Source organism: Zingiber officinale, chromosome 9B, assembly GCF_018446385.1.
Source record: "Zingiber officinale cultivar Zhangliang chromosome 9B, Zo_v1.1, whole genome shotgun sequence".
Classification (NCBI taxonomy): domain Eukaryota; kingdom Viridiplantae; phylum Streptophyta; class Magnoliopsida; order Zingiberales; family Zingiberaceae; genus Zingiber; species Zingiber officinale.
In genome coordinates this window covers 6,991,330-7,018,857 of record NC_056003.1, presented here as the reverse complement: position 1 = coordinate 7,018,857, position 27,528 = coordinate 6,991,330, and the positions used below count along the sequence as shown (strand labels likewise).

The window sequence follows — 27,528 nt, the reverse complement described above, 5'->3', positions numbered from 1 at the left end:
ATGCATATATAAAGATGTAAATTCAGAATTCAGATTATATTAAATTAAGTTGACTCGTGTGCTAGTACGATCTACGTGTGCTGAATACTAGATCGATCAGGGTAAAATTTATGAATAACAAATATTTTATCATATAAGCTTTTTTATTATTTATTTAAGTGTGTAATGGATGTATTAAATTAAAGATTGGATAATTTTACATGCAGCTCCTATTGGCAAACAAATCTTTACATGCAGTCTCCATCCATGAAAATCTTTATTTTCATTCCCAGTCAAACATCTTTACCTAATTGCCCATGATATTTTTAGGTAAAAAAAGTCTAAAATTAGTATAAATCCTCTTAAATTGAGTATATTAACTTAGAATCTAGTATATTTTTTTTATCAAATTGAGTACGATTCTTTTTTTCACCTCAAAATATACTCGATTTAGTTTAATGTGCTGAATTTAATAGGAATTATATTTATTTTTAGACTATTTGTACCGAAAAATATGAGGATTAATTTCGATAGAAAATATACTCGATCCTAGTATAGAGTACTAGATTATAGTGTAAAGTGCTGAATTTAACATGAATTATACTTATTTTTAGACTTTTTATACCTAAAAAATAAGAAAGACAATTTTGATAGAAAATATACTCGATTTTTAATATAAAGTACCGACTTTAAGAAGAATTATACTCATTTTTGGACTTTTTGTACTCAATTTTGGAATTTTTGTACTTAAAAAATTTGAAGGACAATTTAGGTATCAATATTTGCATGAGGGAGTTGAAACAAGTAATACTTTGCATGCAGGGAGTGGAAACAAAGTTTTTTGGACATGGGGATTGCATGTAAAGTTAACATTGTGATTGGGGATTTTTCTGTAATTTACCGTTAAAGATTATTACACAATATAAATAACTAAGTGAAACATTGACGTTTCACAACTCGACGAGTAATGATCATTAATCGATCATTAACGTTGACCATTCCGTGCTCACATATAAGGAGTCCACGATCATTAGCAAAAGAGGTTACACACACAGAAAAGAAGCAGTAGCTCTCTATCTCCGTCCCTCTCCTCTCTTGTTGTACAACTCTTGCTCGGTGAAGTGTTCGAGATAGCAGTCGGATACCATTCAGTTCGCTGTGACCATTAGTGTTGGGTGGGAACCACGGTTAACTATTGTATCATGAAAAATAGACGACTCGAGTAAACCTTGAAGCACATCCAGAGGTGGGGCGAATATATTTCAAGAAAACTGCAACCATCGCAGGATTCGGTCCATTCGACCGCTCACTCGCACAGCTGCTTGTTTTTTTTGCTCGGTCGACCAATTCTCGCTCGGCCTCTTCACTCGCTCAGCTTCTCTGCCAGCCTGACCACCTATTCGCTCATTCGTTCAGCCTCTTCCTCTGCTACACACCCGTCCGACCGCTCAATTTTCTGCTCAACCGACCGAATACTCGCTCGCACAACAACTCGATCGCTTGCGCGCTCGGCCGCTCACTCGCTCAGCAACTCAATCGCTCGTTCGCTTGGCCGCTTGCTCGACAACTTGACCGCACATTCGCTCGACCGATTTGCCCGTTCGATCTCTCTGTCGATCTACCCGTTTGATCTCTTTGCCTGCTCAATCAGTCTGTACTTAGTATTTGATAAATATCAGTCTCCACTAATAATTTAAAATTATGCTAAGATAATTTTGATAGATAAATTAAATTTAATTGAATGTAGTTTAAATTGAACTAATTTTTATGTCCAACCTATATTGCATTCTCGAGAATCATCGAACAGATCACTTTTTCTGACAAAAGAAATTTATCTTTCTGGCACATTTTAAAGAAGGGAAAATCATGAAAAAGGCATCTACAGTCTGTAATCTAGCGAGCATGTCGCACATTCAACTTTTATCTCTGTGTCGACGATCGACTTCTCCCCCACGACGTTCTCTGTAACATGAACATTTGCTTTAATTTCGGCTTCCTTTCGTGTGGGAGATCGCAACGAAATGTGATGTAAGGACTCTTGTATCTTGTTGACACTCTTCTCTACTGGTTCCATTGCTTGCGATATGATTGATGCTACATCCTTCACCACCTGCACGGAAGCTAACATCTCATTTCTAGCTACAAAAGAGTCGAAAGCTACAGCAGTGAACGGATTCTCTTCAAGAAGAAACAATGCCAATCAGATAAAACTCCCTTGTTAGGATTGGAGAACTCACATGCTCACCGCCTCCTAGAACAACGTCCTGAACACTCTCGGCGATTCGTGTTCGAGGAGATACAGCCTGTGCTTCCTTCTGCTCAGCTGCAGATGATCCATTCTTATCTAACGTAACTTCAGTCTTAGAATCTACAGATGCGAATCTGCAATGTTCAGAAACTGGCAGGTATTTGTAAGTTTCTGCAGAGAAAACAAATACATGGGCAACTGCTGCGATGGCCATCTGCAAAAAAGAAATTCGAACTTTTGTTTGAAGTTAATAAGCTTGTGGATCTTCATCTCATCAAGAAAATGAAAAAAAAAAACAATTTGCGACTTCAGAACTCACTTCAACACAAATAAGAAAATCCTGGATACCATTTTGAACTTTTCCTTGCTTTGGCAGAATGTCGAAGTCACATATCAAAGCTATGCCGATCCCTTGCCACCAAGTCGCAAACACAATGGCTTTAAAGCTTATGAACTTTGACAATGGTTTAATAGCTTGCAATCTATGATGTGTGACATTGTAGAACTTGATGAGGCAGTAAAGAGCCCACATCTGGCTAAAATTGATTACGATTGCAATGTATGGGTACCTACAAGCATATGAATTAGCAGGTGAAATGATGCGTCATCCTGTTGCGAGAACAAGTAAACAACTTGATAAGTTGCTATGTATAGGCGGCGATTAGGCAAGGAACAATAAGAAAGCTCTTCCAACATGAGCCATACCCATAGTACCACTTGAATTCTCCATCTCCATATGCTCCGAAAATCTCCAGAAGCAATGCCAAGAAGGCGCACAGAGTCTTCAGTATCATCTACAAGTACTTGCACATTTAGATGCCATCGTAAATAGGCAGAGCATGCAATTGCAGCAACTTACATATTGAACAACACCAAACTTTGCTATTGTGTATAAATATTTGCCATCCAAAGTTGGGCGAAACACAAAATCACCAAGTGAATGCTGGTGCTGAGCTTCTTTATCTTCTTCCTCAAGTAGTTTCTCAGAAATCTCTTTTCTAGCTGCATTGTCGAGTAGTTCAACCACCCTTTTTCCACCACCTACAATCATCACTTATTTAATATACATCTATATATGTATGATAGTGAGCAGAGAGAAATATGGCATGGAATTTCTATAGTCTGGTCAGTTTAATTTGGTCCAGTTTGCAGAGCCAAATCCAATTTCAGATTTGGCAATATTCCAGTGATGATCCAATGAGGATTTGTCTTCTCGCCTCGCGATGAATATTTGAAGATGTTCTGACCATGATGGCCAATATTCTATCACAGCAGAAAATTGTGAACCAAAAATGCAAGAATACAAAACATTTGGAATAACTAAAATATTAGAATAACAGAGGATCGTATCTTTTCCGGTTCTTGTAATCACTCTGCATTTTAAAATCGAGGGTAATTTCGGTGGTTTATAACTTTTTTGGCTGAATAAGCTAATTAAGAATCAGAAAATAACAAAGTAGAAGAAACCTTACCAAGACATGCAACCAAGTAGTGCCAGAAAGAATACAAGGCAAAGGCTTCATAGCAATTCCTCAAGATGTCACAAACTATTGAAAACCTAGAATTCCAAAGTGATATTATCTGGAAAACAGACAGTGTTTCTATGTTATGTAAGAAAGTGAAGCAGCAGAGATGACATAAAGCTCTTTGATGTCTGTAAAATGGACAAACTGCTTGTAAACACATCACCTTGCAGCTCTATAAGCAACAAAAGTGAAATGTACTAGTAATGGCATACTATGCTCAAATGAGTAACTTGGCTTTATTAATTTGATTGACCTAAACCACTAGAGAAAAAAAAACTGAACCCCATGTTATCGAATTTAGCCTTATACCATCCTTTAATTAGCTTGCAACATCAAATGAGGGACTAAATTGGATTGTCTTAATTTCCACCATTGAAGACTAAATATCCTGTGTCAAAGCTAGATGTATAAATCTTTGACAAGAATCAACCTTACAATGTAAGGCTCAATAGTGGCCTTGCCATCACAAATAATCCCCTCTAATTGGATGAACTCTGCAAGCTTAGGACCTATGCTACTCGGACGTGAATGAAAGAGAGGAAAGACAAGTCACACAAGTATGAGAGTGAGGAAAGATGAGTCCAAATAACACAACTTAGGACTAGGCTTATTGGATTCATGCACTTTCCTAAATGTTTTAACTTAACAGCAATTCTCTTTTAGTGAGATTAAACTAGCATCACAAGACAAAAAAATTGTTTGATCAAGTAATCAACCCATTAACCTATTAAACTTAATCATCGGGCAAAAATATGTTTTAAATCTAAATTAATAGTGACTAATCATTTAAACTTAATCATCAAGCAAAAATATGTTTTTAAATCTATTAGCCCATAACTAACCATGTGCAACTAAATTAAGGTGTTACATTGGTAGTCATCTATATTTTCCATTTGGAACATCAATTTGGTGTCCTATAAATAAGAGACAGAGACTGCAAGACAAGCCGAATAATAGTGATTTCGAGGACAAGCCAACTGTGCATGAAGATTACCAGTATAAAAACTACGACTTGTTGCAATGGTCAAGTCACCTATTTATTTTAAGTGTTTTATTCTTCTGTGTTGAACAAGATGCTTAAAACGAGAATTTGTATATTCTTCATTACATGCTACTGCAAGTTGCCACCATTCTTTCTCTGTTTACTCAGTGATTCAATAGAATACATGTTGATGAACAGAGGAGTCTATAGAGCAGGTGGATGATAAAATGTTTGATTGAAGATCAGATAACAGGCAAAACAAACATATAGCCACATAAGATCAGGCAATGCACTTGAACAGACCAGAGATATGCGAAGAGAAACACTTACAGATTCAGTGGCATATACAGGAACCATGAACAAGATACCAATGATCCATTTCTGTTCCTAGAAATATCAAATGCAAAAACATAGGCTAATTTGTTTTTTTTTTGGGAAAAAAGGCTTTGACTAAAGTACAAACGTAAAGGCATAAAACCTTGGCAATTCTAAACGTACATTTGAATTAAAAACAGAATTCAATTACGCCAAATGTCAAGAAAGAGAAAGCATTCGATTGCATGAAATAAATTCTTGAACATACGTAATGAAACATTGATCTCAAATGTCTTGAAGGAAAACATTCATTCTTTAAGGCACTTAACAATTTTAATATACTCCACAACCAATTGTTAATCAAATCTTTCTTGAAAATTTTAACCCGTCAAAAAAAAAAAAAATTATGCACAAACATATAACTACAAGCCTGAAAGCTTCATTACTACTAATGGGATCAAACAATTTTGTGTAGGACTGGACTGAAATTTATTAGGCTACTAGTTATGTCAAGTGTTACTAAGAAGAGGGGGAAAAAGAATAGCATTTTCAAGAAAATGAAAATTTGAAACCTGAAACAAAGAAAAGTGTAACTATTTCTTGGGCCAACAATGTGACAACTTACTCTCATGTGGTACATATTGTGGGATAGTGATGAGAATTTATAAGCTTACATGGGTGATATACAGTTAACATTGGCTTAATATTTCTATTAACTATTCATTTGCAGTCAATTCCTTGTATGCAAAATTATTATCATCTCTGCTCCTTTCTAGCTTGGATTGATTGCTTATTGCTAAAAAATTGATATCTTTTGAGGAGTGACTTTTGCATATGTTCTGATTCTGTCCAAAAACGGTGAAAACAGTTAGCTGGGATGTGACTCTGCGGTTGAACGTGTGAAGACTCCACTTCGTCCTGCAAAACCAAAAACGTCAGTGCCGGATCAGGAAGGAGTCTCGGCGTAGGTCCTCGGACGCTCAAGTCAGTCATCGACAACAGTAAAGCGTAAAGAAAACTGTAGCGGCAATAAGAACATAATCACAAATAATGCATACCTCCGCTGGTACATGGATTCCCCTTTATATAGTGCTCCAGTAGCGAATGCGCACACTTCCCAAAGCACGTGCACACTTTCCCAATGGTCCTATGAAAAGACAGGTCAGAAAAGTGTCCTTGACATTTTTCCTTAATAGGGCGTGCAAATCCCTGATATAACAATAGAAGCTTCCGCCGTACGATATGTCCACTGACCATGGCATGTTGTCAGCGGTACTAACTCCCAGAAAGATACGATGAGATAAATGAAGGGGTCCCACTGTTTGGCTGAGCGGGTGAGTAGCTCGGCCAGGATTCCTCGCCAAGTCGCTCTAGGCTATTCTTCTTCACGGTCAATCGGCTCAGTCGGTTGTTCCTTGTTCGGCCGGACAGGCGGTCCGGTCGAACTAGCCTTCAGTCGGTCGTCTCAGTTGTTCATCTAAACTCCTCGCTTTAGTCGTCCAGCTATCGGGGCTGCCGAGTAGGAGAGCCGCTTGGCTGGGATTCCTCGCTCGACCGGATGAGCGATCCAGTCGACCCGTTGCCACCCGCAAGACCAACTTTGATGACCTAGCGATTCACTGCCTTTGACCGCCTTGACTTTGACTTCCACGTCGATCGTTCATCCTATCCTTGACCAGCACTTGGTGAGCCCCTCTTTATCGCCGTATCATGCTCCAAAATCCATCCATAAGCTATCCATTTGTAATTACTCACATCCATGTCTGCTTCTTTGTTAGTGCCTTGTTATTGCTAAAAGATTGATATTTGAGGTGATCATGCTCTATCCAAACCCTCAGTGCATAAGTATGATTATGAAATGTTCTATAGGTACAGCGGAGGCCGGCAAGAGGGGGGTGAATTGCTGAAATCAAAAAATAAAACTACCCTCCTCGGATTTCAACTTAGAAATTAAATCAGCAATAAAATAATAGCAACTAAATTAAGGAGACAGAAAAAGAAACAGGAACAGAAGAGACTCAGGGATTTAACCTGGTTACAACCAATGAGGTTGTTAATCCAGGACAGTAGAAAAAGCGCAGTAAGAAAAATCTCCTTCTCTGAAGGCGGAGAAGCCTTTTACACTTTGGAAGCTCACTAGTTGCTTAGGAATTGCTTACAGATTGATTGCTTGAGTTGTTGTTGAATTCCTAGCTCCAGGGGCCCTTTTATAGCTCCTGGAAAGTCTATCCCGAGGGTCCAAGGCGCCTCCAACAAGGTTCAAGGCGCCTCCTGTTGGAGTGTATACTGAAAGCCTAAGCTTTGTAAACATTCATTATGAATAAAGAATCACATTTGGTCAAATTGTCTACATTTGTTTGTAGTTGTTCATATAATTTATATTGTAGATAACATAGTATGTGGTGTCACATGCAGAAGATGATGTTATCAGTACCTTATAAATTATAAACAGTAGCTCACGACTAAAATGGAAAGGAACAAACCATTAGAAGGTCGTAGTGTAATTAGGTATTAGTTTATCTTGACTATATAATTACACTAGTACACTCAGAGTGTATTGAGTAGGACCATTAGAGGTCGTTTCTTTTATACTGACTTTATAAAGGAACAAAGACCTCAGTTATTATGGAAGTGTGTGCTCTTAATCCTAATATAATAACAAGCACATATGTTTGATATTTATTTCTTTAATTTATCAATGGGTGAGATTTAGTTCGATGAATCAATAAACCCGATAAGTTGGGAAATGGTATCACTTATAGTGTGTGTTGTTGATTATAGAAGGAAACTGTGTCCTAAAGATACTAGGTTGATAATGTCCTCAAGAGGAGCTCATAAAGATTGTCATATTAAACCCTGCAGGTGGACTTAGTCCGACATGATAATAAGGTTGAGTGGTACTACTCTTGGACTTAGATATTAATTAAATGAGTTGTCAGTAACTCACTTAATTAGTGGACATTCGATATCTTAAACACAGGGAGACTAACACACTCATAATAAGAAGGAGCCCAAAAATGTAATTTGGGATTGGTGCGGTAGTTCAATAATAGTTCTATAGTGGAATGAATTATTATTGATAAAATTAAGTTGTGTGTTTGGGGCGAACACGGGATGCTTAATTTTATCGGGAGACCAAAACCAATTCCTCCTCTCGGTCCCTATCGTAGCTTCTTATTTATAGAGTTCTATACCCACCTATACCCACCTTCTATACCCACCCAATAGGGGCCGGCCAAGCTAGCTTGGGAACAAGCTAGGGTCGGCCTAGGTATAATATTGGGTGGCCGGCCCTAGCTTGAACCCAAGCTAGTGGGGGCCGGCCAAATTAAATTAAAAAGGGATTTTAATTTTAATTTTTATTATGTGGAAGAAATAATTTATTAAAGAGAATTAAAATTAAAATATCTCTCTTGTAAAAGATCTACAAAAGATTAAAGAAAGAGATTAGATCTCTTTCCTTATTTGTAGATTGGTGAGATATTTTATTTTCTCTTTAAAATTATTCACATGTTGATAAAATTAAAATTATAGAAATTTCCTTTTATCAACCATGAAGAGATTTTTAAAGAGAAATTTTATTTTTAAAATTTCCGGAAACAAATTAGGAAGTTTTAATTGTTGATTAAAACTTGTCTAATTTTTCCTTCATTGATGTGGCCGGCCATTGGTTTTAATTTGGGAAATTTTATTTTATTTTTCTCAATTAAATCATGTCAAGGAAATTGAGGAAATTTTATTGTAATTAAATTTCCTAATTTGCCTAGGCCAAGGAATATAAAAGAAGGGGTGAGGTGCCTTCATGAGATACAACATCTATTATTTCTCTTCCTCTTTTGTTCCTTGGTGTGGCGGCCATCCTCTCCCTCTCTTCCTCTTGTGGTGGCCGAACCTCTCTCTTCCATTGGAGCTCTTGTGGTGGCCGGATACTACTCGGAGAAGAAGAAGAAGAAGGAGAGAAAGCTAGCATCTCTTGGAGCTTGGTTAGTGTTTTGATTTTCTTCCTTGGTGAAGCTTCCTCTTTGTTGGCCGAACCTAGCTAGGAGGAGAAGAAGGTGATTGGTGGTTTCTCGTCTCGGAAGATCGTTGCCCACACAACGTCCGAGGTTAGAAGAGGAATACGGTAGAAGATCAAGAGGTTTTTCTACAAGGTATAACTAGTAATTTTTCTTTCCGCATCATGCTAGTTATTTATGGAAATAATACCAAATACAAGAGGCTTACGTTCTAGAATTTTGAATATGTTTTTCGATGTTGTGTTCTTTTGTTTTTTCTTTTCCTTGTGATTTGATTGTTCTCTTTGGTTAACCTAAAGTTATTTTAGGAAATTAAATATTAGATTTCTATAAAAGGTTTTGTCTAGTCGGTGGTGGTTGCTCCCATATCCAAGAAGGCCATGTGCCTCGCCACGTCAGTACGGGGAACCAATTATGGAAATTAATATTTAATGGAATTAATAACTTAAGGAGACTTGGGTCGAACGTGTTAAGTTCCGCAGGAGATCCAAGTCAAAACCTAAAAGAACAAATAGATTAAGTTTTGGATCAAACGTGTTAAGTTCCGCAGGCGATCCAAAATTTAATTTAAAAGAACACATGGTAGCTAGGAAAAGGTTCAGACCTTTGTACAAAATTTTTGTACAGTGAAACCTATAGGTTTTCCGAGTAGCAACCAACACCTCCAACCAAGTCAAGCGGATAGAACTCTATCCGCGCATAAACGGTCATTTTGACCTGCTTGGAGGTGCCTCCAACAGTGTTGAAGGCGCCTCCATTGTTGAAGGCGCCTTCAACACTGTTGAAGGCGCCTCCAATGTGGAGGTCTAGGCAGGCGCCTCCAGCACTTCTTTTAAGGCGCCTCCAAGTTGCTCTTTAGCTCCTTTTGACTTTGTTTCAGCTTCCGAAGCTTCGATAACTTGGGTGATTGCGGCCAACCGGAATAGGGCTCACCCGAACCCAATTCCCGGCCTTCTCCTCGAGCAGGTTTCCGTCCGACTTCTCATCCCTCGAACGCCGCGCACGTTCTTCTCGCTCCACCGGAGTACTCTTCCGCAGCTCTCTCGTCCTTCGGACGCACCGAGCCCGTCGGCTCTCTCCCCGTGCCGTCCTTCTCGCTAGCTGCGTCTTCCGCTCGACTTCCTGCGCTCCTAAGCTCCTACACACTCAGACACAGGGATTAAACACAACGCAGGACCTAACCAACTTGGTTGATCACATCAAAACTACCACGGGGTCTAACAATCTCCCATTTTTTGATGTGCATCAACCCAAGTTCAAGTTAGGGTTAAAATAGACATATATAGTAATTTAAAAAATTACTAAACTAACATATAAAGCATAAAATTTGCAATAAATAAAATTGCAGCACAATTTAGAAAAATATTAAAAAATTTAATTTTCCTAATTAAAATCTTCTCTCTTAAAATAAAAAAAAACTAATTTTCTTAATTCCCCCTAAACTTGTATTTCTCTCTCTCCCCCTTTGATCACAGAAAAAATGGGGTACCAATAAGAGAATATTAAGCATACTAAAAAGATTCTGAGCAAAAATGAATTTTAACAAAAAAAAATTTCTAAGTTAAACTGAATTTTTAAAATAAAATTCTAAGCAACAATGATTTTTTAGAAAAAAAATTCTAAGTTAAACTGAATTTTCAAAAAAAAACTTTCTAAGGCAAAAAAAAATAATCCTAAGTAAACTTTTTGACTGTTCCCAACAAGAAATTTCTAAGTCAAATGAAGTTATTTAGAATTTCTCCAGAAAAAAATTTTCTAAGTTAGAAAAGTTTCAAAAAAAATGTTAGATAAACTTTCAAAGAATTATTATATTCTTGTTTTTAATGCTTTTTCAGAAAGTTAATTAAACATTTTCTTTCAATACTTTAGCTTCCAGGTCGTGGCGAGGCACTAGGTCTTCTTGGTTATTGGAGCAACAATCACTTCCTTAGACAAAACTTCCATAAAGAATTTCAATGTTTAATTTTCTCACTGTAAGCTTTTAACTTAAAAGAGAAATTTAAACTAGCAGAGATTTTGGAACCCAATAAAGGTTTCTTCCTACAAGATTATTCAAAAATTTAGGGGGTACATAGTTTCTTAGTACTTTTCTAAGTTGACTCTGATGGTTTCTAATGTACCAATTTAATTTACCATAAATTCTAATTTTTGAATTTGGAAACTTCTTTAAGCATGCATCATTTTTCAATTTTTCAATATCATTTTTTAATTTTGTATTTTCTAATTTCAAAATTTCATTTTCCTTTTCAAATTTATCTAATTCTTTAGAAAGTGCTTTTATAAATTTAAAAGACTGAGTCGGGGTTAGATTGCGTACCTTACTTACCTGACTCGATGATGCTCCCCCTTCACTGCAGCTTTCCTCTTCTGACGTTCCTCCCCCTTCGTCGATGCTCATCTCTGAGCTGGACGTTTCTTCTAGCTGATGGTTGGCCATCAATGCTAGTCCCGAGAATTCTTCGACTTCCGATTCGGAGGAAGACGAATCATCCCACGTGGCCTTTAGGTTGTGTTTGGTTCGAGCTGGCTTCTTGCTCCTTTCCTTATCCTTCTGTTTGCTCTTCAATTTTGGGCAGTCGTCCTTGATGTGCCCTTCTTCGTTGCAGTTGTAGCAACGGACCGTCCTTCTCTTTTGACGATGTTTACTTGACTGCGATCTAAATTTGTTAGATTTAAAAAGCTTATTAAAACGTCTTACCATTAATGCAGCTTCGTTTTCGTCGATTGTCGCTTCGGAGTCAGGATCGTCTTTTTCGGCTCGTAGGGCAAAGTTGGGGTTTGACTTCTCTACTAGATTTTCTGCAAGTCGAGATTCGTGAAGTTCGAAGGTTGAAAACAATTGTTCCAATGTAATTACCTTGAGATCCTTAGAGATGTAGTAAGCATCTACTAAGGAGGCCCACTCTGGAGTTCTCAGGAAGGCGTTGAGCGCGTATCGAATTGAGTCCCGGTTCGTTACTTCTTCTCCAAGGTTGGTGAGTTGAGTGATCAGCTCTTTGATCCTCGCTTGGAGTTGTGCTACCTTCTCGCCTTGGTTCATCCGGAGGTTCGTCAACTGGGTCCGGAGGATGTCGCGTCGCGCCAACTTTGCTTCGGAGGTACCTTCGTGAAGCTCCAGGAATTTCTCCCAGAGATCTTTCGTGGAGTCGTAGCTTCCGATTCGACTTACCTCTTGTGGTGGCAGCACACTGAGCAGGTGGAACTCTGCCTTTCCGTTGGCGACGAAATCGGCTTGCTCCTTCTTGCTCCATGTGTTTTCTTCTTTGTCTTTCGGCGCTGCAAAACCATATTTCATTGTAATAAGAATATCAAAATCTTTTTTAAAAAATACCTCCATTTTGCGCTTCCATGTGGCGAAGTCTCCGTCGAACTTCGGGGGATGGATGTTCGCTCCGGCCATCGTCTTGATCATAGTGCTTCAGTTGGCGGTTAGTCCTTCTGAGGCGATCAGGCTCTGATACCAATTGTAGGTGCAGCGGAGGCCGGCAAGAGGGGGGTGAATTGCTGAAATCAAAAAATAAAACTACCCTCCTCGGATTTCAACTTAGAAATTAAATCAGCAATAAAATAATAGCAACTAAATTAAGGAGACAGAAAAAGAAACAGGAACAGAAGAGACTCAGGGATTTAACCTGGTTACAACCAAGGAGGTTGTTAATCCAGGACAGTAGAAAAAGCGCAGTAAGAAAAATCTCCTTCTCTGAAGGCGGAGAAGCCTTTTACACTTTGGAATTGCTTACAGATTGATTGCTTGAGTTGTTGTTGAATTCCTAGCTCCAGGGGCCTTTTTATAGCTCCTGGAAAGTCTATCCCGAGGGTCCAAGGCGCCTCCAACAAGGTTCAAGGCGCCTCCAACCAAGTCAAGCGGATAGAACTCTATCCGCGCATAAACGGTCATTTTAACTAGCTTGGAGGCGCCTCCAACAGTGTTGAAGGCGCCTCCAATGTGGAGGTCTGGGCAGGCGCCTCCAGCACTTCTTTTAAGGCACCTCCAAGTTGCTCTTTAGCTCCTTTTGACTTTGTTTCAGCTTCCGAAGCTTCGATAACTTGGGTGATTGCGGCCAACCGGAATAGGGCTCACCCGAACCCAATTCTCGGCCTTCTCCTCGAGCAGGCTTCCGTCCGACTTCTCGTCCCTCGAACGCCGCGCACGTTCTTCTCGCTCCACCGGAGTACTCTTCCGCAGCTCTCTCTCCCCGTGCCGTCCTTCTCGCTAGCTGCGTCTTCCGCTCGACTTTTTGCCCTCCTAAGCTCCTACACACTCAGACACAGGGATTAAACACAACGCAGGACCTAACCAACTTGGTTGATCACATCAAAACTACCACGGGGTCTAACATGTTCAACCTCCCAACTAAACTTACATGATGCTATATACATTCTTCAAAGAATATATATATATATATATATAAAATGGAGGACAAATGCACAATGGATCTCATTATCATCATCAAAAAAACAAGGGCGTATATAAACCTGCAAAATGGCATAAAAACATACACATAACTTACTGCAGGTTTTGAATACGATTGCAGGTGTTGCAGGATGAGTATTGTTGACAGCACCAATGCAATAAGAACGCAAACTCCGCCAACAATGACTGCCGGAGTGTGCAGATTTGCATACACTCCTTCGAAGTTGGAGATGCGATCAAATGCCATGCGCCACTAACAAGTAACCTAGCTGAGGCTCCAATATCTATTACCGAATGCCGTCTCTTGAAGAGACAGTCTCCTGTAAAAATCAACACTTATTTTTTCGTTAGCGTGATGGATTAATACGTGCTTGGTTTTGAGAAAAACATCGATCTTATCAACGTAAAATTTCGACAGGAATGAAATGAGGACGAAAAATACTCACCGCAACAGGGTGTTCATCTGCAGATTAAGTACCTCAGAAAGCGAAAATTGCGACTTAGCAGGACACTTGTTTTAAATAGAACTGGGGCTCCCCCGCTGTTAACACGTGGAAAAATAGTGGGCTACGTGTCAAGATATGAATGGTGGAGTATAATATGTGCCGCAGGAACCTTGTGCTTAGCGTATTTCAACAGTCGCGACTAACCGTCCATTGTTGTTCTTCCTGGCTCAAATCGACGGTTCTGATCACCTTTCAATTAGACTTCCCACTCGGCAGATGCTGTCCCATGATTCGCATCCAATCAGGACTGATCTCGCGATCTTGCTTATGTATTGGTGGGGGTGGGTCAACTCTCAAACTCGGCTTCCGCTACTCTCGATGGGGCGTCAAATCTCCGTCTTTTACTCGGATCGCAGTGCCAGATCCGCCGATTAGGAGAGTTCAATCAAGGAGCGGCCTAATACGCCGTCGTTGCGTGCAGTGCCACTTTCCTGTCTCAATTCGATCGATCTCTTCCTTCGAGAGATAAAGAAGCCTCCGTAGCCCCGGCTAGGGTTCTGATTTCTTGGTTGTTGGGAATTGCGATTTGGCTGAAGTTGCGATTGCGGCCGTTGGGTTTCGGAAGGGAAGTGGCGAGCGAAGCTGTTGAGAATACGGGCTGCCGATGCTATTTGCGGAAGTTTTTGAGCGAGCCGGAAGGGTTGGGGCGCAATGTCGTGGGCGGGGCCAGAAGATATCTTCCTCTCTACATCTCTCGCAAGCTATCTTGACAGTGAGTCGTCTTTTATTGCTTCATTGTTGTCTACAAACTGTTTTTAGGGTTTCTCCATTGTGAAATACTGTCATTCAACACAAAAGTGTGAGAGTGCTTAGGCTTCCATAGCTATTTTTCTAAAGAAAAAAAAATGACATTTGGAATATTTAGCTTTGATTGATTTTGGTTGGAATCATTTTACGAAGCAAAACTTTGTTCCGTATGATCTAATGAAGACACTGATATGTAAACTCTGCTCTGCATGATTGTATATCGAGGCATCTTATGAAAGTTGTATCCATGAGGCTATGTTCGATGTGTTTTTTTATATTTCGTATAACTTTCCATTCTGAGGATCCATGTGGTAGTTTTGTTCTCGTTAAATGGATTTGCAAATAATCTTTTCAATGAACAAACTCTTTTGAATTTCAACTCGAAGAGTGAACTTGATCATTCAGTGGATTAACTGCTCAACTAGTGCACTTTAGGATGAGAAGTTGGCTTAGAAATTGTTGGGTGAATAATTGGAAATGGCACATGATGTGGGATGAAGATGAAGCCATGTGGATAAGGGGGTTTGGGTATTTCATTGCTTTGGCTTTTTGAGGCTTTTCTGCCGAAGGAGGTTTTTCTTTTTCCTTTTCTCTCTCACAAGCGCCGCCTCCCTCCTTTTCACTGGGGCTCTCGGGCCTCTCGTCATCTCCTCCAACGGACCACCACCCTCGCTGCTGGCTAGCCCTGCCCCGACCAGTCTACCAGAGCCGACCGGCCAGTCTCCCAAGGCTAACCCGCCAGAGCCGACTGACTAGTCTCCAAGGCCAATTTGCCAGAGCCGACCGACTAGTCTCTAAGGCTGACCCGCCAAAGCTGACCGACCAGTCTACCAGAGTCGACCTACCAGTCTTCCAAGGCCGATCCTTCAGAGCCGACCAACCAGTCTTACAAGGCCTATTGGCTACTCTTCCAAGGTTGACTAAACAACACATGGGCCCCATATAGATTGTCAGAACATGTAGGTTGTTAGGACACATGGGTTGTTAGAACACGTGGGTTGTCCAAACACGTGCAGTGGTATGAGTGATATATCGTGATCCCCACAAGATCTACAAGACATGAGCGACATGACGCTTTGACATATGTGACATGACATTTTCTCTATTACAAATGTGACATCTAATTAATGCGGGGATTACAAAGTGTTATAAAAGGACTCTCCCCCACAAGTATAGGTATATTGATCATCCACACACAAACTCAACACTTGTCCATTGGCCATTTTTCATTTTTCTCCTCTATTGCACTGACTTGAGTGTTGGAGTGTATGTGCCACGCCCCCTGGCCTGCTTATTGACGTTATTCTTCCTCTCTTCTTCGTGTGTTTGCAGGCGCTTCTTGTTCGAGGTCTTCCTCCAATCAACACACCACCAACACCTCACCGGTAGCCCAGCTTTCACCAATTTCATACAGGATTAAATTTGTTCCATCTATTGGAATGTACGCTTGATCTGAAACGTGAGAATGGATGACATTGGAAGACTCGTTACCATTACCTTATCACGAAAAGACTTTGATATGTTGGTAGCAGCTAAAGTACAAGAGATTATGCAAAAACAACAAGTGACAAATACTTCATCTTTAAAAGTGCTCGTGACCTCAACCGAGGAGGCCCAATTCGCCAGAAAAGAATGCACCGACTCCTGTCATCACTTGGACATGACACAAGGCTCTCTGTCCACCCTTGCGAGATGCAAATTGGCATCCGAATCGCCCACATGAGCCAACACGAAGGGAGAAGAGAGCAGTGCAGGAAGTGAAAGCCGTCCTAGATCGGCTGTTGTGCCAAATTGACCCCTTCCTGAAGAGCACCGACGTTTTTGTGATTACCATCACTCCCATCATCATTCTACCAATGAATGCCATTAGTATGCTAAGAGGCTCCGTCAAATGACAGAGTTAGGAGAAACGAATAAATGATCACCCTCGCTCCCTTCCCGAAGGTCTCCTTCAAGAAAATAACATAGCAGGAAGATCCTAACTGACGCTCAAACCAAGCACCGATCGGCAGCCTTAGTCGGCAGCTTCAAAGTGGTGGTCGGCAGCTTCAAATTGGTGGTCAGCAGTTCCAAATCGACAATCGGCATCCCTCTTGGAATAAGTCTCCAATGGAAAAATGTATCCAATCCCCCCCCCGGAAAAAGTTCTTCAAAATTAGAAAATCCAATCGGCCTCATTCAGCGAACAAGGAAATTCCAATTAGAAGGAGCATTTTTGCCCAAATCTTATCGGCAATACCCAATCGACAATTCCAACGGAAATGCCGATTAGCATCAATTGGAAAAATCCCAGGAGCAGAAGTCAATCAGTTGACAACGACTTCAAATAGAAAATTTGAATTTGAAACAGCAACTTAGCTTCAATTGGCCGCTCGACATCAATCAAGTACTTAGAAAGCTTCTCAGCAATTTGAAACTCCATTTGGCTGCTCGGCTTCCATCTCCCATTTCCAATGGGAAATGCCAATTGGAAGGAATAATTGGAAAATTCAATTGGCAATGAATTCCAATTCAAAGAGGCAAATTTCGAAGTCAAATGGACAAAATCCGCCCAGCAATTCGAATCCCTCCAAGTGACCAAACTCAACTTGGGCAAAAATTCTAAGTGACCAAATTACAATGGCTTCAAAGTGGTCCAATTCCAATCACATCTAGAATCCGATTGGTTGCAATCCAATTCAAATGTGGCAAAAGATACACTCCATTCGTCACTTTCAAGATTGGCGTCCGATTAGCAACTCAAAGGACTGACTATTCAAGACTGGTCAATTTCAATTGGCAGTCGGGCATGACAGCTTCACTCGGCAACTAATTGCCAAGTCCAATTGATAAATTCCATTCGGCTAATCCAATCAACAATAGCTGATCGACAATTAAATTCTGAGTGGCAAATTCAATTGGCAGTCTTCAAATTCAATTGGCAACTCTCCATTCGACATCTCCAATTGGACAAATCTAACGGAATTCCAATCTGCTTCAATTGAAAAAGTCAATCTCCATTCGACAATCAGCATTGGCAAATGAAACAACGCTCCAAATTGGTAGCTCCGATCGGCCGTCCAATCGACAACTCCAATAGGCAGCTCAACCATCCCAAGTAGCTCATTCGTCCCTGCTTGGCAGTTTGAGATTATCAGCTCAAGTCATTTCAACAGATAAGTCTAAACTTGACTTTTACAATTTCAATTCAGAATATCTCTCTTTTATCAATGTAGAAAGTTCAGATCATGTCAGCCTTCAGGTCAAATACCATATCGTCCAACTCCAAGGCATTCACCATGTCTCCAAGCATCGATAGGCATTCGGGTTATACACCATGCTTCCACACTCCAAGGTGCCTCCAAGCTTCAAGGCATTTGGGTCATACACCATGCCTCCAACCTCTAATGCACTCAGATCATACATTGTACCTCCAAGCCCCAACGCATTTGGGCCATACACCTTGTCTCCAAGCACTAGGGTATTTAGGTCATATACGATGCCTCCAAACTCCAAGGCATTTGGGTCATACACCGTGCCTCCAAACTTCCAGGCTCTACTCCCACTGACTCCGAGCTAAGCTCCCACTAACTTCAAGGCTTAGTTCCATTGACTTCAGGGCTTAGCTCCCATTGACTTCAGGTCTTTGCTCCCTTTTTACAGTCGCTCGCTCGACATCGACATAGTTGCTCCCTTACGCTATCCTCCCCAAGCCTCTCGTTATCTCCTCCGACGGACCACCACCCTCATTGTTGGCTAGCCCTCCGTCGACTAGTCTGCTAGAGCTGACCTAACTGGCAGCTAGTCTTCCAATGCCAATCCACTAGAGCCGACCGGCCAGTCAACCAAAGCTAACCCGCCAGTCTCCTATGGTCGGCCTGCCAGAGCCTACCGGCCAAACTAGCCAGTCTTCCAAGGTTGATCCGCTAGAGCCAACCGATCAGCCTCCCAAGGTCGACCCGCCAAAGTTAACCAACCAATCTTCCAAGGCCAACCCGCCAAAGCGACCAGTCTTCCCGCCATAGCCGATCGGCCAGTCTTCCAAAGCCGACTCGTAGGTCTGACTAAACAGCACATGGGCCCCATATGGATTGTCAGAGCATGTGGGTTGTTGAGACATGGGTTGTTAGAACATGTGGAGGGTATGAGTGACATAGCGTGATCCCCACAAGATCTCTACAGTACAAGACATGGGTGACATGATCCTTTGACATCTGTGATGTGACATATTCTTTATTACAGATGTGACATCTAATTAATGCAGGGATTGTAAAGTGTTATAAAAGGTCCATCCCCCATAGACACACGTATGTTGTCCATCCACACACAAACTCAACACTCCTCCACTGCTCATTTGCCATTTTTCTCCTTTATATACTAACTTGAGCGTCGGAGTGTTATGCCAAGGACCCTGGCTTGCTTACTGACGTTCTTCTTCCTCCCTTCTTCGTGTGCTCGCAAGTGTTTCTTGTTTGAGGTATTCTTCTAGTCAACACACCACCAACACCTCACCGGTAGTCCAGCTTTCACCGATTTCAGACGGGATCAGCACTGTTGTATGATTGTTCAGTAGTCAACCAACCTAAGTTGCAACTAAGCAGTTAAATATTTGTTAAACTTGAATGTTACTGCTTTGCCAAAAAAATAAAAGAAGAAAACCCCAAAAGGGAGATGTAATCATTCATTCTATGCAATTGAAAGAATTCTTTATTGGGCAGCATACTAGTCCAAATGAACTCTCTAGTTTTGGCAATGATATGGAGTAATGCAGTTTCTCCACTAGATTGACAGTTAAAACATTTGTTGAAGATGTTATAATAATACGTTTAGGGGGCTCCGGTTTACATTTGCAACCATGTAGTATTAAGACCACGTCAAGTTCCTTGATACAATTCTATGGCTTGCTTGGCTGATTGAGTTCCTACTTGGATGCCAAATTTGTTGTGTGCTTGTTGCTATTGAATGTCATAGGAGCTGACTTAAGCAAAGCTTTCTTATTTCAGATGACAAGAAAAAAAATGATTGTTATGTAGTGCCTAGTCTGTGGCTTTGACTGTTACCTGATGGAAGATAATGGTTTATGTGTTCTTTTAATCTTAGTTCAAACCATTGGGGCACTAAACTAAATATAAGTTTCTGATTTTTTTTTTTTGCAGAAAAACTCCTTGTATTGTTAAGAGATGGGAGAAAACTTCTGGGTATCCTTCGTTCTTTTGACCAATTTGGTATCCATCTATCCTTTGTTGATAAGTATGTGCTAAATTAGCATTCACAAGCTGCAATAATATGCTGATTAATGACTATCTTCATGTTTGCAGCGAATGTAGTTCTTGAAGGTGCTTGTGAACGAGTAATTGTTGGAGACCTATATTGTGATATTCCGCTTGGACTCTATGTGATTCGCGGAGAGAATGTTGTTTTAATAGGAGAACTGGTAGTGATTTATTTGATTCCTAATTATTTTAACATGTTTGGCCATTGAATGTTGATCCCATTTTGTTTGCTTTTGAATAAGGACTCAGAGAAGGAGGAGCTTCCAACTCATATGGTTTGTGTTTCAGTACCAGAAATTAGAAGGGTAAGAACAAACTTATACCTCATTTCATTCAAAACTCGTGATGCATGAATCCACCATGCACGTATTCAATTCTCATTATCTTTAAATTGTAATATGTGTTGTTTCTAGGTGCTTCTGCATATGTTATTACTCTATTTTTATGGTTTCATGCATTGCTTGTTTTTTTTCTGCTGTTTACTGTCTTTTAGTTGTCGCAGTAGCATAGTTGGGTTAAATACTTCAAATTCCATATTCTAATGTGGTTGTTTCCTCGACAGCTAATTATTGTAGTATTCTCCATTTTCAGACACTTTTCTCATGGCAATGATGCTAATTAACTGACATTAGTTAGGAAAAGAATCTCAAAAAAGGTCATTGCAAGTTCAGATTTCAAATATGTACTATATATTTCTATTTATGCAAGTATGTATTTTGATGAAGAAATTTTTAATTTTTTATTTGAAAATTTCTCTTTTGGCTCTTGATTCGAATGAAGTTCCCTTATTGTTGGGCAATAACTTGGAGAAGTAAGAATTCGTACTGACAGTTATAAATGACTGCTTACTTTTTTGAATTGCTGTAACTCTCTGTTACTTTTTTGACAGTTATGTTTATTATGAAAATATCTGTGTTCTTTCCTCGAGGTAGATCTTGTGTGCTGGGTGCGCGGAGGCTTTAGATGACATGAGCTCTAGAGTACTCTTGTTGGTCTTAGGAATTTCTATGATCGTGAATTTATAGTAATTTTTTGTTTCCTACATCTTTTGCTTATATATGTAGTTTAAAATTAGTACTCAAATAACTTGTGCTTCAGGGATTAGGGAAATCATTGTCTTTAAAAGTTAAAACTTTAAAAATGCGAATTATTTGGCTAAAATTTATCAGGGATCACAAGTTTTGCCAAAGCTGTAGCTCTTGTATTATCTATCCTATTCCAGTATTGGAGTTATAAAATAGTTTACTTCCCATCTGACTATAAAAAATGTAACTATTTGATAATAAAAAAGCAAACTTGTATAATCAAATTCGATCCTTGAAAATGGTTATAATTGATCTCAGTTCAATTCCTAAAGCTTGGCGACTGTTAGATCAGAACTCATGCCCCATGAGATTAATTTTTATGACAATGTCTGCTGTTGTAAAATGAGTTTTCTGCCAGGTTATTATTTTTGCCATTGTTGTTGTCCATTATTGATGTAAATTGTAGCGAACTTTGCTAGAATAACCACTAAACCTCTTGTTGATGGCCAAGTTTTTTGCACTTTTTGCAGGCTCAAAGGGCAGAACGGGATGCTACTGATCTGAAAGGCTCCATGAGAAAGAGAATGGAGTTCCTTGATCTGGATTGATAGGGTTGTTTGCCCACCCATATAATCATCATCATTTATTGTGGTTAGTTTATCTCGCCTGGTACTGACTTGGAGACAACCTTTTTCTCATCCTTCATTTCTTTATTTCTGCTGATAAAATTGAAAACAGGTCTGTAGTACTTTTTTGTTCTCCTCCATTGTTTCTGATCAATGACTAAAGTTTCATTTTCCACCGATCTCTCTCGGATTATATTCCACATTGAAGTTTATAAAAAAAAAAAAAAATTACAAGACAAGGATTTCTAAAGGTCACATGCATTTGATTTGGATGATATCAAAGATAAGTTATCTCAAAATTCTAAATGGAAATTGATTTAAATAACTGCGAGCTTGCATACTATTTCGTTAGTGCCTGAACGGCCCCATTGATTTAATAAAAGCTGGAATAGTGGATCGACAACTATGATGAGCATGGCCGTTCTGACTCGCTGAATTTCTTCAAAGAGCCCACCCACAATAATTAAATACTATTCATGTTTCATTTATGCATTTAACAGATCTTGTCTTTAAAAGTGATACAAGTGGTCCAATTTCATATGCACACAAGTGGCGGTGAAAGAATGGAAGATGGAAGGAACCAAACGAGTCTGTGCCAAGACTGTCAGTCTCGTGGATGCTGATCTTCTTGTTCTGCTCGGCCTTCAACCAAAGGAAAAGGGAAAAAATCTAGCAACTTTTGTGTAGATAAAATTTAAGTCACTGATTGGAAAACAAAATAAAAAATTATTAAGTGGTGGGAGATGATACAGTCTCGATCCAGGTCGGTGTGGTCTGGTTCTCGGTTCCTTTTGGAACTCTAAAATGTTAATCTAGTTCAAAACTGATAAGTGAAAATTTTGAAAACTTTCTCTACAGCTCTCGACGTATTAACTGATGCCGATCTCGCCGCCTGTGTATGATTCTCTTGTGGAGGCGCAGTGTTTGCGCATATAATTTATGTGACGACGATGCCGGTGAAGAAGAGTTGGCCGCCGGAGCAGGGGGAGCTGGCGATCTCCGGCGATCGTTTGCGGGCTTTTGCGCCGTGTTGTTCCTGGTACTCATCGCTCGCCATCTTCTCGTAACGACACTCCATGCTGCAGAATGCCTTCTCTCTGCTCCAAGATCAGATTTTGCATCTCAATTAGTACGAAAATGATGTGCGATGATATGATTTGTCGGGAAAAACACAGTTTTTTGAGTTAATTTTCTCAACCTGTACATGAAGATATCTTTCCCGTGAAGTTTCTTCCTGCAGAGGTAGCAGTTGCTGAGGAAATCAGCAGCGCATGCGCCTCCCGCCGGCAAGTCGCGGCCTTGAGCCCTCGATTCGCCGCAGAACCCCACAACGAACCCCGCGCGGCCCGTAGAATGAGAAGAGACGCCGCTCACTCTCGTGGAACAGATAGCAATCGGCGCCGTAGCGTGGAGCTTCCTAGGGCTGGGGACGTCGTCGTTGAGGGCGACGGCGATTCCGAGGCCGACACGGCCGCGATCGCGATCCTGCCACCTCCGGCCGATCGGCTCGGGCTGATGCACCATCGCGATCGATCGGGCGACGAAAGGATGGGACGGATTGGGGGGGAGGAGGAGGAAGGGGAGGAATTGGGGAGTTGCCTCTCTGCTTCTTTAAAGTCTTCCACTTTGTTGTCGACTGACGTTGTCTTTTTCCCATCCCATCATTTGAGTACCCATTTTTTTACTGTCCACGGGAATCAAAACGGCTGCAACCTGTATTATTGTAAAATAAAAAAAATAATAAATAAAGAAATAATGAATCAGGTAACCTCCGAATTGAGTTCAATTCTATAATTTTTTTTATCCAGGATAAATCAGAAAACATGTATATAGAGATTCATCTTCACTATCAATATTTTTAGAGTCACTGTCTATTAAAAAAAAATCTTAATAATATACCATAGCAATCTCAAACTTTATAATTTTGATATATGACCTAACCATCACACCTAGCCCGTGGGACCGCAACATGCATTATAACGAGTCTATGATTGGGTGCGCAAAACCAGGGTCTTAGCAAAAAATAATGTGGGCGATACTGCTGGAAAATCCAGGCCGTCAAAGCACCCGATCGACGGTCAAGAATGAAACTGGGTATGGGAAAGCGACGAGGAGGCGTGCCGAGTCATCTCGATGGCGACCGGGTAATGGCGAGATGCTTCGGTGCCGGAAGATCATTGGTGGAGAGGTGGGTCCGCCTATAGTGACGGACACGCGTCCATCTCACGGCGCTGGAGTGGAATGTGGGGGGGCTTTCATGAAAAGTAGCGTGACTAAGTTGCCCTCTATCGAGATGATTGATTTTAATCATTGAAGCTTGATTGAGAAGCAACAATTGGAGGGCGTTTTGGTCATTTACAAGGGCTCCTTAAGCTAATAATACGAGGACAGGACCAAAACTGTCGTAGTGACGTGTGAGGTTGGAACCACCGGCGTAACACGTGCCGGTCTCTTGGGTCTAGCCCTGCGAAAGCCACGTGACAGTGGTGGGACCAGTGTTCTTCGATGGAGACGCACTATCTGTGGGCCCAGCGACGTTGACCGCTGCGGACCGCGGTTGGGCCCACTCAGTTCATAAATAATCTATTTTAAGATCGAAAAAATATTAAAGCAAAAATTAGAATGGTGCTCACGCTCTTTTTTATTTTATTATCAAAAAAAATACTTCATCTCTAATTTAGACGCCTCTCCCTAATTTACTATTTATCCAGGTTTGAGTTGTTTTAAGACCCATGTAAGACTGGTCCGGATGGGCGGACAGGGAAAAAATCAATGCATTTAAGTTTTACTTCTTTAAAAAAAAAATCAATATCTTGTTCACTCTTCCCACTGTTTTGCCGATCAACTCTCTCGTTCCTACCTTCGGAGCTTTCTTTATAAGTTTGTCTAAAGCTATCAGACATTCAAGAAAAAAAAAACTCAATAAATTTAGGTTTTGTATTTTTCAACAAAATTTAAACATTTCAAATTCTTCTCCTTCGAGATCTCTAGTTCATCTATAGTGTGCTCCCTAATGTATTTGATAATCTTCTATTGTTTATTTTTTAACTACTTGATATTGCCTTGTTTTGTTCAGTTCAGTTCTCATTCAAATGCCTAAACATAAAAGCACGTTGTAGTAGTTATAATTGTTAGAACTCTAAAGTTATTTTGATGTGATTAATAAATTACTCTAAAATTATTTTGGTATGATCAATAAATTACTCTAAAGTTATTTTGGTATGATCAATAAATTAAGTTAGGTCATGTGATGTTTTAACCTTGTGTCTAAGTGTGCAGGAGCTTAGGAGCACATAGAGTCGAACGGAAGACACAGCTAGCGAGAAGGATGACACGGGAGACTGCGTCTGAGGGATGAGACACTGCGGAAGAGTATACCAGCGAACGAGAAGGAAGCGTGCGGTGTTTCCGAAGGACGAGAAGTCGGAGCGGAAGATTGTTCGGGGAGCAAGAAACGTAGGTAGCGAGAAGGTCGGCACGGGGTGCGACCGAGGGACGAAGAGCTGCAGATGAGTACGTTAGCGGACGAGAAGGAAGCACGTGACGATTCCGAGGGACGAGAAGCCGGAACGGAAGTCTGCTCGAGAAGACCGAAATTAAGTTCGAGTGAGCCTTATTTCGGTTGGTTGAAATCACCCAAGCGAGCCAGAGCGGAAGATCTGGACCGAGGCGAACGGAACCGGAGCAGAGGGTCTGGACCAGAAAAAGTCAACTCTATTGACTTTCCTGGTCCGGGCGTCTGGAACCATTCCGGGCGCCCGGACCTGGAGTTTATCAAGATCGTGATCAAATATGATCTATGCGAGAAGGGATAAAGTTTTATCCCCTCCCAGGTACCTGGAACTCTTCCAGGCGCCCCGACCAAGGCTATAAATATAACCTTGGTCTAAGAAGCTATATCAACTCAAGCAATTAGCATTTCCAACACTTGTACGTTTTTTTTAGAATTTAGCTTCTATTTTTCTGTGTGTCATTGCTGTAAGAGGCTTCTTCGCCTGAAGGAGATACTAGTGGACATATTCCTTGGATTAACAACCTCCCCGGTTGTAACCAAGTAAACCCTTTGCCTCCTCTTTTAGTTTATTGCTTTTATTTACTTTATGCAAGTGTTATTCTGAGAGTTCGAGAAGGGTAGTTTCTTTTACTTTTGCAGGGCTATTCAACCCCCCTTCTAGCCGGCCAACGCGATCCAACAAATGGTAGTAGAGCAAGGACGCTTCAGGAGGACTAACCGCTGAACGAAGCATCGAATCAATGGCGGGACCAAGCATCTACCCGCCAAAATTCGAAGGGGAATTCGTTAGCTGGAAAAAGCGAATGCAGATATTTTTCAAGATAGACTTTGATTTACTTTTAATTATGGAATTCGGTTTTGTAGCACCGGAGGGCACAGAAAAATACCAGTGGACGAAAAAAGAGCAGGTCGACTATGTGGCAAATGGCAAGACAGAATTCCATCTGCTGAGCGTTCTTCCGTCACAAGAAGTTAATCGGATCGACAACTACTAATGGGACCGATTATGTAGCTAGAGGGGGGGGGGGGGGGAATAGCTCGGTGCGCTCGTCGTGCTCTTCGTTTCTTGTTTCTTTAAAGATGTGCAGCGAAAATACAAAGAAGCAAAATACACAATGCTAATAAGAGGATTTACTTGTGATCCGGCGATAAGAACAGGGACCCCCCCTCTGAGGGAAGTCAACGCCACGTGGAAGTCAAAGGGCCGAACGACCGACCGGAGAAGAGGAGACCGGTCGGCCAAACGGGGTCCCATCGGAGTCAAAGGCACCCGGCAAGGAGGCAGGGTTCCGACGCTCGTTGAACAGGATCGTACGGCCGAGCGGGTGTCCCACTCGGCCGAAGGCATAAGGTAGCAATACTACGATCAGTCTCCACAGAGCACACAAACGATCAAATATCCTAAGTGGACCAGCACGTATGACCAGCCGGACGCAAGGGGACTGCCGACCGGCCGAACACTCGGCATGTAGTAAGAAGAGAACAGGACAAGGAAACATCCTCTGACAGCGGGCATGTTCGAGGAGCAGGCCATACGCAGGATCTTATGACAGGGGTTCGCTGTCCCATCAAAGACGTGCTCGGACTGTAGCAGTAAGGGGTCAGGTAAGCTTTTCTGACAAGCCTATATGGAGGTATGGGCTGAGGACACGTATTCGCCTCGATCTGTGTGCGTTAGTCCCTTTCCAGCCCTATATAAAGGGCCTCACCCTTCACCGGAGGTACGCGTGCTATGATTTTCGGAGCCACTTCTTTGTTGTCTGCTTGCCTGACTTGAGCGTCGGAGGGTCGTCGCCGGGAACCCCCTCCCGGCCCGACTTCCTTGCAGGTTCGCCGGAGCGCCGTACGACCGGTCGGAGATCTCGTCAGCGACAAGGAGAGCGCCACGTGCCCAGTGTCCGTTGATTCAGCGATTCGGACAGGATCAATTTGGCGCCGTCTGTGGGAACACTCCTGAATCCGATCGGAAGCAATGGATGAAGCTGGACGACCGCACTCGGTGATGCTCTCGACAGAAGAACTAGACGCTCTGATCGAAACACGAGCAGCTAAGCTTGTGCAACAAAGGCAGAAGTCGCAGGCCGAGCGGATTGAGCAGCAAGCAACATCAGCATCAGGAGGCCGAGCGGAAGCACCGCAGGCCACGGTTCCATTTCATCGGGCCCTATTCCGCACGCCTCCAGAAGCAGCAGCAGTTAATCGTGATCGAGGATCTTCATCGGACGAAGTGCCAATACGAGACAATAGAAAAGGTAAGGCCCCCTGAGCGGATGTTTCTCCCGAGCGGATCAACCTTCAATTCTCAGAGGCTATTCTACAAGACCCTCTGCCAAAGCATTATGTGCCCCCGGCGATCGGTGAATACAATGGGACTACCG

General features: G+C 41.3%; 3 protein-coding genes across 6 annotated transcripts; 1 reads left to right on the top strand and 2 right to left on the bottom strand.

Moving 5' to 3' along the window:
• Nucleotides 1-1,826: 1,826 nt before the first annotated feature.
• LOC122025099 (protein LAZ1 homolog 2-like) lies at nt 1,827-13,793 on the bottom strand. The gene is made up of 8 exons (XM_042583858.1): nt 13,578-13,793; nt 5,066-5,122; nt 3,700-3,808; nt 3,087-3,268; nt 2,933-3,021; nt 2,547-2,796; nt 2,217-2,441; nt 1,827-2,089 (listed from the first exon to the last, which is right to left on the bottom strand). The coding sequence occupies exons 1-8, from the start codon at nt 13,725-13,727 to the stop codon at nt 1,859-1,861; spliced, it is 1,293 nt and encodes a 430-aa protein (XP_042439792.1). The 5' UTR covers nt 13,728-13,793; the 3' UTR covers nt 1,827-1,858.
• Nucleotides 13,794-14,264: 471 nt separating this feature from the next.
• Nucleotides 14,265-22,665, top strand: LOC122023379 (sm-like protein LSM1B). 4 transcript variants are annotated; one of them, XR_006123103.1, is made up of 6 exons: nt 14,265-14,698; nt 19,869-19,937; nt 20,031-20,146; nt 20,235-20,290; nt 21,541-21,661; nt 22,137-22,665. XR_006123103.1 is itself a non-coding variant. In XM_042581454.1 (6 exons), exons 1-5 carry the CDS (start codon nt 14,638-14,640, stop codon nt 21,616-21,618), a joined length of 387 nt encoding a protein of 128 aa, XP_042437388.1. In that variant the 5' UTR covers nt 14,266-14,637; the 3' UTR covers nt 21,619-21,661; nt 22,137-22,665. The 4 variants fall into 4 exon arrangements, 3 of the variants coding, with proteins under 3 accessions (XP_042437389.1, XP_042437388.1, XP_042437387.1); XM_042581454.1 differs by having other exon boundaries at nt 14,266-14,698; nt 20,228-20,290; XM_042581455.1 differs by lacking the exon at nt 22,137-22,665 and having other exon boundaries at nt 21,541-21,815.
• LOC122023378 lies at nt 22,343-23,272 on the bottom strand. The gene is made up of 2 exons (XM_042581451.1): nt 22,835-23,272; nt 22,343-22,733 (listed from the first exon to the last, which is right to left on the bottom strand). Exons 1-2 carry the CDS (start codon nt 23,158-23,160, stop codon nt 22,574-22,576), a joined length of 486 nt encoding a protein of 161 aa, XP_042437385.1. The 5' UTR covers nt 23,161-23,272; the 3' UTR covers nt 22,343-22,573.
• Between the last annotated feature and the right edge of the window lie 4,256 nt (nt 23,273-27,528).

Bases quoted from the DNA above. Each gene is read 5' to 3' on its own strand.
- LOC122025099 (XM_042583858.1), bottom strand. From the start codon at position 13,727: ATGGCATTTGATCGCATCTCCAACTTCGAAGGAGTGTATGCAAATCTG. The intron at 5,123-13,577 runs GTAAGTTATGTG...TGATATTTCTAG, and splicing joins AATCGTATTCAAAACCTGCA to GAACAGAAATGGATCATTGG. The intron at 3,269-3,699 runs GTAAGGTTTCTT...TGATGATTGTAG, and splicing joins CTACTTGGTTGCATGTCTTG to GTGGTGGAAAAAGGGTGGTT.
- LOC122023379 (XM_042581454.1), top strand. From the start codon at position 14,638: ATGTCGTGGGCGGGGCCAGAAGATATCTTCCTCTCTACATCTCTCGCA. The intron at 20,147-20,227 runs GTAGTGATTTAT...CTTTTGAATAAG, and splicing joins TTGTTTTAATAGGAGAACTG to GACTCAGAGAAGGAGGAGCT. The intron at 20,291-21,540 runs GTAAGAACAAAC...CACTTTTTGCAG, and splicing joins CAGTACCAGAAATTAGAAGG to GCTCAAAGGGCAGAACGGGA.
- LOC122023378 (XM_042581451.1), bottom strand. From the start codon at position 23,160: ATGGTGCATCAGCCCGAGCCGATCGGCCGGAGGTGGCAGGATCGCGAT. The intron at 22,734-22,834 runs GTTGAGAAAATT...ATCTTGGAGCAG, and splicing joins AAAGATATCTTCATGTACAG to AGAGAAGGCATTCTGCAGCA.